The sequence below is a fragment of the Diplotaxodon limnothrissa genome, linkage group LG7 (assembly GCF_057381915.1).
Source record: "Diplotaxodon limnothrissa isolate DT_005_m linkage group LG7, D_limnothrissa_male_GT1.1, whole genome shotgun sequence".
Taxonomy (NCBI): Eukaryota; Metazoa; Chordata; class Actinopteri; order Cichliformes; family Cichlidae; genus Diplotaxodon; species Diplotaxodon limnothrissa.
Genome location: NC_140602.1, coordinates 13,987,866 through 13,998,875, shown reverse-complemented (window position 1 = coordinate 13,998,875; position 11,010 = coordinate 13,987,866). Strand labels below are relative to the sequence as shown.

The 11,010-nt window shown below is 38.7% G+C and overlaps 1 protein-coding gene across 2 annotated transcripts; it reads right to left on the bottom strand.

Moving 5' to 3' along the window:
* Positions 1-1,546: 1,546 nt before the first annotated feature.
* slc24a1 (solute carrier family 24 member 1) lies at positions 1,547-9,701 on the bottom strand. Of its 2 annotated transcripts, none has more exons than XM_085357476.1 (9): positions 8,589-9,701; positions 7,765-7,824; positions 7,426-7,534; positions 4,459-4,527; positions 3,281-3,435; positions 2,907-3,164; positions 2,728-2,817; positions 1,915-2,081; positions 1,547-1,796 (listed from the first exon to the last, which is right to left on the bottom strand). In XM_085357476.1, the coding sequence occupies exons 1-9, from the start codon at positions 9,699-9,701 to the stop codon at positions 1,547-1,549; spliced, it is 2,271 nt and encodes a 756-aa protein (XP_085213602.1). The 2 variants fall into 2 exon arrangements, with proteins under 2 accessions (XP_085213602.1, XP_085213603.1); XM_085357477.1 differs by having other exon boundaries at positions 3,347-3,435; positions 4,444-4,527; positions 8,589-9,608.
* Positions 9,702-11,010: the final 1,309 nt, after the last annotated feature.

Sequence of the window (11,010 nt, the reverse complement as noted above, 5' to 3'; positions counted from 1 at the left end):
GACAGGTTAAACTCATATACTGAAATACACTAAACTAGGTTGTAACCTCATAAAATTATAAACCACAAAATTGTTTCTGATTCAAGAATGGAGCCAGTTAATTTATATGCACAATGTTTATTTGTTTTTGTACAATGTACCAAAAGATCCCAAAAGGGAATATTATATAATTCATTAATTTACAGTTTGGTTTTTTTTTAGGCAATATCTTTTTTTAAAGTAATGATTAAAATTTTGTGTTAAATGTGATTTTGCAAGGATGGATTTCCTTAAAAACAGTACAATCAATCAAAAGGAGATAAATGTTTTCTGTCAACATTTTCTTTTATAAAGACTTTGAGTCACACTAATGGGTTCATAATAATGTACAGAGCATTTGACTCTAGAATTTTGTATATTTTCTTTTTGTCTTCAATGTATGGTGTCGATGTTTTAGATATTTGGACAACAGTGCACTGTTTAGTGTGACATACAGAGTATTGATGGATGTTTTACACACTTATACTAACCGGTCTTGGAACAGACGGTAGTGCAGGCTTATTTGCACTGAGAATATTTAAAGATATAAAGATGTCAAAGGCATTTCTTTGACATGAAAAACAGCTCCGACCTGCCCTCATTCAGAAATCACTTTAAAACACAAGTGTGACAGTTCACTCTTTCACGATCAACTGACAAAAAACCTGGAGTGATGCAGCTCCACAGCTCATTGCTGGACTTTGCAGTAACTGATGATACAATGCTGGATTATATAAGTCTGTGTGCTTGAAATAAAACACCAATCTCACAGCATGTAGACCAGTATTTTAGCCAACTTGTAAAAAAAAAAAAAGTCTGGGTAAAAAACAAAACAGTGAATGACCAAAACATAATTTTATGTCTATGTGTTGTTTACACTAAGTGTCAATTTTAACAATGTTTTCAATGTATTATTTATCATTTGTAACACAGATACTGATTTGTATGATTTTTACATAAAAAAAAAGAAAAGAAATGAAATTTCTTCCTTAGGTGGATGTATAGTTTGACTTCATTTATGAATAAAGACATTTATTCTATGGATGTTGTGTTTGATTTATTTTTTATTTTTTCAATGATTTTTCATGATTTTTGAAAAAAAAGTTCAAGCAAGCTCAGGGTCCCTATCATGATTCTTACAAAATCATTTACTTACGATGATACAAAATACACATTTAGTAGCCTACATTTTTCAAAATGTGTCCACAAACTAACACTTTTACTTGCATTTCATAGACAGTGCATAAAAAACCCATTAACATCTCTGTTAGGTCTTACACCGCAAAATCTACACTGTATTAGACAGTAGTCATGCATCTCCCCGTGTACTATGAAAATCAATTTAAAAGCTGCCATCATTTCTATAAGTGAGTATCGGGTTCTAGAAAACGCTTTATTGCTGCTGACATACCAGACACTTCACTGGTAACAATGCAGAGCACGTAGCTTTCTGAATGTTTCCTATAGATATCCAGGTCTATGCTCGTGAGATCCTTTCCCAAAAAGGTTAACAGTTCAGCAGAAAGAATTAGATGGAAACTGGGCAGATGATGATACGATCTTCCAACATAACACTGAGCACCAAGAAGATAAAGTAGAGGAGGAACATGGTGAAACCCAGCACCTTATTCATCTTCCAGTTACAGGAAGCAATGGAGATGATGACAAAGAGGAGCATGAGGAAGAGCAGCACAATGGCACAAAAGAGCCCATTGCTGCTGACAGCCACTGGACCAAAACTATGGATGGCTGAGTACAGGAGCCAAGGGACTGGGAGACTTTTAAATAAAATGATAGTGAAAAAACATAAAGAAAAGGGAGAGAAAGGAATTATTAAAGTTTGTGTTAAGCAGCTTTAAAAACGAAATTGATGACGATCCAGCTATAGAGGCTCACCCCACAGTGATGTCAAAGATGTTACTGCCCACAGAGCTAGACACAGCCATGTCTCCCAGGCCTTTACGAGCCACAATCACACTGGTAATGAGGTCAGGGATGGAGGTCCCCGCAGCCAGCATAGTCAGGCCCATAATTTCCTCTGAGATGCCAATAGTCTCACCCACCTAGGAAGATGAACAAGATTTTTAGGTGCTCAGCTTTTAGTTTACACAGATCTTTTAACTCATTCACTGCCATTGACGTCTATAGACGTCAATTACGTTTTTCAATGGGAGGGGCTAGAATACAACCTCGGGCAGCTTGTCAGTGAATTTTATTTTTTCATATATTTGTAAATAAATTGTTTTGATAAAACATAACCTTTCTCAGTGTTATTTCTGTTTTATAGAAGTGAAAAACTATTTTATATGTTAGAGGTGTCACAAAGCAAGAAATATTAGTGTTCTGCTTGAAATGTATTTTTCACAAAAAGCTCGTTTTCTCCCTTTTTTTGGTCAAAACAGGCATTTTTGGTGGAACCCACCTCTCTTCTACAGCTGATTACTAAAGAATGGAAAATGGTAGAAACAAGCTTTATTTTTTGGATGAAAGAAGAGAGTCTGTTCTTCATTTTGGTAGGTTCAGCGTTTATATGATCATAACACACAGTTTTCTGTGGCTCTTCAAAAATGAGTAAAAATGCTCAAAAACCCTGGCAGTGGGGAGTTACCTGATTTGAAAATGGCTGGCAGTGAATGAGTTAAGTGATACTGTGTGTCAATGCACATCAACAGGAAACAAAGCAGAGTATTTGTATCTAAAGTAACTGACCTGATGGGCCCACCACACCATGAGGTACGAGAAGATAGCAATCCATAGAATAGAGCCCAGGAAGGTGACAACAAAGAATTTTCTGGATTTCTATAGGACAAAGTGAGTTATGGAAAAGCAAAATGCAGCATGATTTAAATTACCACAGCTGATATCAGAAATATTATGGTATCTCTCACCGGGTTGCGAACATCTGGGACGGTAAGCCACAGAGGGAAAACTATGGGCAACAGGAAGAGGTAGGTTGCTTGCTTTCGACGTGTATCGGGCCATTCTAAAGACAGAGGTTCATCGTCTTTTTCATCTTCTTCTTCGTCTTTATCCTCATCATCATCCTCATCTTCACTGGACTCGTCACTTTCATCATCGCTGTCCTCTTCGTCGCTCTCAGAGTCGTCTGACTCTCCTGACCCATCATCTTTTGCTGGTACATCTTCCTGAAGTAGGAAAGATACCGCAATTAAAACATATGATAAAAAGAAACAAAAGTCAAACCATCCTAAGGAAGCAGGTGCCCACAAGTTGTATCATTGATCTGTGCATTGACTCTTACATAGACAGGAATCAAAGACTGACTTCTGGGCTTTTTGAAAGCCACCAGGACATGGTTGGAGAGTACCTTCTTGTCCTCTGGCTGCTCCTTCTTTTCTTCTTCTGCAGCTGGGGTTGGTTCTGACTCTTTGCTCTGCTCAGTTTTTTCCCCACCATCTGTGAAAGGAATCCCAAAGAGTTTGCTTAATAACTGCGGGCCCTTATGCAGTTATCTGGAAGATTTTAATTTCATTTAAGACTTCAGGACTGATTACAGGAAGAACTGCAGTCAATGCATTAGCTGAATTCACTCACTGTCTTCTTAGCTATATACCTATACATTCCTTGAGTTCTCTGCATAGTTATATGCACTTGGTTTGTACATGCAATTTGACATGTCAAATATGTCAAATAAAAAAAAAAACATAAAGCTAGCATTAACAAGTAAACAAGCTTCAGTGATTTAGCATCCTAACAGATGAGTTTCGTCTTGCTAACCACCTTGGCCAACGTGTGATGCAGAGAAATGTTAAAAACATTGTTAATACTTCCTTACATTCACAAGGAAAGCTGTGATGACGGTGGAGAGGGCTGCTCTGACCATGTTGTTTTATTACTTTTTTGCTAAAATGTTATTTGGCAAATTCCTCCACCTCCTGTCATTCTCAGTTTGTTAGCAAGTAATATTTGGTAATATAGTAGATATTCAGTTATAAAAGTAATAATATTTTAAAATTCTTCAGTCAGGAAAGAGTGCCAAAAGCTGAAGACATCCATGTAAAGTGCAGACAGACAGCAAAAATGGTATGTTTTAATCTGTTCCAGTTTAACTAGTTAAACTGTTAAAAAGTGGAATAATATGTTTGTTTGTGTATTCTGGAGGCTGGGGAATGTCTGCTTGCCTTTGTGTAAAAGTCACGCCACCGTCATACAGTATATATATATATATTTTTTAACTAGTGTGTACTAACTGTTTCCAAGGTATAAGCTAAAATATTACTACAATGGGGAAACAGTTGTTTTATTATGATAGTTGGCATATAGCGACATCTACTGATGTTGAACAAAAAACCTATTTTTTTTTTTTTTAAGTCATTTTGCGCATGTCATTTTAATGCTTTGCAGACCAGCTATTGATAATGATACTAAGCAGGTGTCAGTCTCTAGTCAGTGAATGACGCTCACATCCTTCAATGTTACCTTCACTTTTGTCTTTGGCGTCTGATTTCTTTCTTGCCACGCTGTTCAGAGCTTTCTCCTTAAATTTCCCTACAAACACACAAAGTGGCAAAATAAAATTAGAATCACAGACGTCACACGGAGGGCCCTAAACACAGTACAAAGTGCTTTTAATTTAGATTCATTATGTGTATATTGCTGCTATATTACGGTAGTCATGAAACCCTAAAGAGAGCCTGATTGAAAATGTTGGTGGTTAAGATTTGTATTTGATTAACTTATTGCTCATCTTTTCATCAGACTGCACTTTAGATTGAGAACTACTATAAGTTAATTTAGTATTTAACTGATATTTAATTGTCATTTCCTGGAGTGGGAGGAGCTACTGACTATATGGTCAGCTACTTTCCAGAAGCATTGCATGTTAGGTCATAATGGTGAGTAGGCCACAATGGATGTACTACAGAATTGCTATCTTAATAGTTTATTTTACTTTTTGGATAATCAGTGTTTAAGTTGAGGTTACTTGTTTTTCTTTTGCTTTATACTAAACTTCTTGCCTTAGTTTGATTGCAAATACGGCACACTAATAAATTGCTATGATGAAAAGGGGGGATAAACAAAGACTGGACTGTTCATCTGCGTCCACCACACAGCCATTCCTCACAATGAGGCTAAAATAATTATTAATATTACCAGTAGTACAGCAAAAACCACAGAAAGACAGCGTCAGCAGTCAGTTTTTCAACTTCTCATATTTTGGACTAAATACACTCATCCCAAGGTACATAATAACAGAGTAGAGTATTTCTATTGATAGTGCTCCCCAGACATGAGAAAAGGTTTGATTGACTAAAAATTATTGCTTGACAGAATTACTTCTGTCACTGATGTTTCTTGGATGGATCTCAGGGTGTTTTCATGCCTGCTGTGTTTAGCCCATTTAAATCAAACTCTGGTTCATTTCCCCCCTTCATGCAGTATGTTTGTGCAGATGTGAACACAGTAACCACACCAAGAGCCTTTAGAGGAGGTGGTCTTGGTGCAAATGAACTCCTTGAAGTTTGTTTATAGTGTGAATGTGATCCGACAGTGATTCAAGCCATGGCTTGAATCACTGTCGGATCACATTCACACTAGGAGTTGAAGACTCCTAGTTGAAGACCACTAAGCAATATCAGATCGAGCGTGAGAATATTCAGCCTGCTTATTGGCCAGATGTGTCTGGGGTGGGAATAACAACAGTAAAAACAGGAAGAAGGTGTTGTGTTCTGGACTATTTTTATTCTAAATATATCTTCATTTCATAGCTAGTTGCTAGCTCGTACAGACCCTTGCACATCTATAGTACCTTTCCGCTTTCAGATTACAAAGCATTCATGGCTAAAGGGAATTTTCAGCTCAAACGTATAACATAGATAATCTTTGTAACCATTTTCTCAAATGTCAAATCTGGATAGGTCAGCCCATCATCACACTGTCAACCCAGCTTACATCTTCTAAATCATTGCATTTTAACTAATTTAAGGGAAAGAAAACCCCGTCATCATCAGTGTAGGGACTAACGTTATTAAGTAACACGTTACAGTAACTACGGTATTATTGTGGTAACGAGCACGGTAACTAGTTATTATGCCAAAATCAGGAACGCATTAATCGTTACTGGGATTTAGATAGGGTCGTTATTCGTTACTTCGTGTGGTGGCTATCGCAGCTTCCACAGATTCAGTAACATTAGCAAGTGGTGGAAGCCAGCAGGTGGATGAGGGAAAGGAGGAGCAGAGAACCGAGGCGGCCGCCGGTCCGAGTGTCAGGTGAACTGAACTTCAGGTAAGAAGTTATAACCTGCAGTCCATCTGGGTCAGAAATAAACCAAGTTTAGATGGAGTTTAAATGGTAAATGGCCTGTATTTGTATAGCGCTTTACTAGTCCCTAAGGACCCCAAAGCGCTTTACACAACCAGTCATCCACCCATTCATCCACCCATTCACACACACATTCACACACTGGTGATGTCAAGCTACGTTGTAGCCACAGCCACCCTGGGGCGCACTGACAGAGGTGAGGCTGCCGGACACTGGCGCCACCGGGCCCTCTGACCACCACCAGTAGGCAACGGGTGAAGTGTCTTGCCCAAGGACACAACGACCGAGACTGTCCAAGTCGGGGCTCGAACCGGCAACCTTCCGATTACAAGGCGAACTCCCAACTCTTGATGAACCAGTCCAGCCCTGTATGCAGCTCATCTGCAGTCTGGTGTTACCTACATCTTCCTATTCGGAAGGCCGAATTTCTGAGTTCTGCGTACAATCGAAAGCACCACGACTGCAGTTTTTGTGTTGGATGTAAAAAGCACACATGACGCTGTGACGTAGGCTAGAATTGTGGCGGCGGTCAACGGTGTGGGATTTCTCCAGGTGTGGGATTTCTCTCGTGGAAATATGCACATCATTTTTTCCTTTCTATTGGTAGGTGGCACAGTGCACTTGTGGCAAGTAAGCAAGCTAGAAGACTGGCAATCTTGCTGGGTATCCAGTTATGGAAGCAACACATTAACAAGAGAATTCTGAGTAAAACCAAAGTTACTTTCCCTAGTAACTAGTTACTTTGAAAGTAACGATTAACTTGAAGTAACTGAGTTACTTTTGATAGAAGTAACTAGTAATGTAACTAAGTTACTAATTTAAAGTGACTTACCCAACACTGGTCATCATGCACTAACTGACTTTTTCTAGAGTGTATTGCAGCTATACCCTGGTGATATTCTTCCTGTTCTCCTACAGGCCTCTAAATGGATCCCTCTACAGACTGAGGTAGGTATTTATCTGCTTAGTATCAATCTGGACTTAGTGCTGCCTTCATGTGGGACACTTTGCTAATCCATTTTAGAATGAGAAGGACATAGTACTCAGACAGCTATTATAAAAGCACTTGGTACACAGTTATCAGTCATCAAACAGTATTCACAACTATCAAATAGTACTCACCATTACCTATAGGGTCTAATGTATGAATCATGAGTTGGAAGATGGTGTTTCTCATTGTGCTGTTGTGTAAAGAAGCAGAACTCCCCCCTCGCTGAAGGGATGGCTTCAACTGGGGAAAGAGACGGCTGAGGTCATGATAACTAGTCACTGTACAGATAATAGCCCATCACTGTTAAACATGCAATAGTGGATATAGTGGCTGTTTTTTTTTCTTAACTAGTGCAGGGAGCTAGCACTTGTCTTAATTATTTACAAAATAAGACTGTGAGTCTGAAGGGTATAAAGAATTTTTTTGTGACTTTCTTCTTGCAGTTTATTGGTTGGTGAATTGATTTTTACCTTTAAACGATTCTTGTCCTCTGGAGCAGGAGGGGCATTATCCTCACCGTTTCCATTAGTCTGTGTGCAACAATGTTTTGTTCAGTGATTATCATTCAGCGGCAGAGATAAAACAAAGTTCATTCTGGTAGATTTTATATTAGTGCTATAATTTAATGCATTACTAGTTCACTCATTGCACACGCTGCCTGACTTGATGATGTCAGATTTTTTTTTTTTTAAATGCAGAGGATGACAGTATTTTTATTGTATCCATTATCCCCATAAAATAATTATTAATGATTCTAAATGATATGAAATAGCATTTTCAACAAGGAATAAAATGTTCTCTTTTTGGGAGTCCCACCCTCAAAAACCCTGAGTATGAACAAACCCTTAAACCCTTTACTTGGTGTAAGTTAAGCCTCAGTCACACTGTTTAGGTTTGGACACGCTATACATGGATGCTAAAGGAGCTATAACTCTGGAAAGCATTCATTTGCTGCAGCTGATTAGCTTTGGGGTGTTTTTGTTTTTATAAAAAGCTACGTATATATCATGTGACGAAACTGCTTTCTAGTTGCTAATAATAATCCCTACAAAAACCTCTACTAGTTAAATATCTTAAAATCTGCTGATTTATGTCTCTCCAGCAGGAATGCATTAATACCTAGCTAGTATGCCTAGCTCTTCAAAAGTTTCATTAGGTTGTTTTCTGTTACCAGTAGTTTATGGGTTTGGGTGAAAATGGAGAAAACTTTTCAATATAGATATCAGACAACAGACTTATTAGTTGTCTGACTGAGGATAAGAGCTTTGATGAATTCTTTAATAGGAGATCTTACCTTGTCAGGTTCCTCTACAGCAATAACTTTGACAATGCTCTTGTGTTTGTGGAGTTGGGTCTTGAATGCACGCTCTATTTGCACATTAAACTTCATGAAAATGACATAGACAGTGTAACAAGCCACCAGCATCATGCTCTCCCACCACATTATGACATTATCCAGGAAGAAGATAATTAGAAAGATGAGGCCAAGTATGTAGAATGACACATCTCTGAATAGAGGCCACCAGGTCAGATGGAGAATCTCCCGAGAAAACAAAGCACACATTCCAATCACAAACAAAATATTGAAAACTGCTGAGCCCACAATTGTGCCAATACCCACGTTGCTGTGGGCAATGAAGACTCCTATCAAAGAGGTAAAAAGCTCAGGGGCAGAACCTCCGGCGGCCATGAAGGTGGCTCCAGCCACATCATCAGAGATTGCCAACTTGTTTGTGATTACCCCGAGAGCAGGAACAAAAAACTCATCACACACAATTGCAAGTGACACAAACATGTACATCATCCCAATAATGTGAAGGGTCACCCAGCCACGTCTGCGATCTTCGATTGAAAAAATGTCCTCTGGGTAATCACCCTTCATATGTGGCGCTTCACCCGGAAAGGCTGGTGGGACGGTAGTTGTAGGAGGAGCTGGCGTGGGTGTTTCCGGAAGTTCAGGTGCCACATAGATGCAATGCACAAGAGTCCGATTTGTTGTTGGCAATAATGGCGATTCAGTAGTGGTAGATGTTGTGGATACTGAAGTTGTAGTTGCATTATGGACATCATACGTTGTGTTTCTTTGCTCAGTTTGCTCTAAATCATATGCTGTAGTTAGAGCCTTTCCCAGATCTGCAATCTCCTCAACCCCCTCTGCTGAACCTTCCCCACTATCCTGTGCAATTTGAGGCATTGCCAAAGGCTCGTACAGTCTAGTGCTGATGGTCAGCTGGTAGAGGGTACAGAGGAAAACCCCAGAGAGGAGAAAAAGAACTCGGCTCAGCTGCAGTCGCTTCCTTCTGGTACAATACATTTTTCTCCAGCAGCAGGTGTTGCTTTTGGCTAGGTTGAAATAAGGTGCATAAATAAAATTTGGTGGAGTCCAGTTCTCTCCCCAGAAGACCATGGGGTGGCAGAATTCAAAACTCCAGTGATGTGACTCATTTCACATCTTCAAATCCATGGAATACCCAGTCTATAGTACAGTAAAGGAAAAACAGGGATAAAATTGCATTTGGAAAAGATATTAATAGTATACATGTATTTCAAGGCATTTGGACTATTCATAACTAAAATGTATCCATTATTATGTGTCACAGTATTATCATGGGGAAAACAATTATTTGTTTGCTCACTTACAACAAAATTAAATCTGTTTTTTTATGGTAGTTTTAGTTTAACAAAGAGAGACAGAATATCAAACAAAACACATTATATAAAGGTTATAAAGTCATTTGCATGTCACTGAGCGAAATAAAGATTTGATACTTCTGTTCTTAAATAGTTATGTGCATGAAGCACAATCGTCCACATAATCAGTTTCTTCCATTCCAACCTCTGCATTCCCACAGGCTAAAGAGTAAAGTGCTGTCAAAGAATGTCAGGAGCAAGATTACAGACCTGCACAAGGCAGGGACGGGCTACAAGACCATCAGCAAAAAGCTTGGTGGGAAGGTGACAACACTTGATGTGACTATTAGGAAATGTAAGACACAGAAAATGACCCTCAATCACCCTCTGTGAGGAGCTTCAAAGTAACTCTAATAAGGAAGCCACATGTATAGGCTCATGTGAAGTTTGCCAGTAAAGATCTAAACAATTTAAAGAAGGCTTGGGATAAATTGCTGTGGTCAGATGAAATAAACATCAAGCTCTTTGGCCTCAACTCGACTCACCTTGGTGGAAACACGGTGGTGGAAACATTATGTTTTGGGTACAGGAGAGATCCTCTCATTGAGGGACAAAAGGACGGGGCTGCGTACCACAAAATCTTGGACAAGAATGTCCTTGCCTCAGCTAGAGCACTGAAGAGAGGTTGTGGATGGGTCTTCCAGCATGACAATGATCCAAAACATACAAGGCAACTAAAGAGTGGCTAATTTGTTCTATGTCATTTTTTTCTGGAGTTTTTGTTGATATTGTGTGTCTCTCCATTGAAAAAAAAAACAACCATAAATATCAGAGACTGTTTATTTCTTTGAAAACGAGAAAACAAACAAATTCAGCAGATCATCAAATTATTATTTTCCCCACTGTATTCATAGATCCATTTATAAAGTGTTACAGTTACTTTCTTTGCATAATGCTGGTTTCTGCACAACATGAAAGACTAGAGTTGTGATGCAAAATTTAAAGCAAGGAGCCAATCTAATTGCTTTATCCAAAGAGAACAAAAAGGTTCAGACTTACCAGAGAATAACATCTTGCAAAATCAT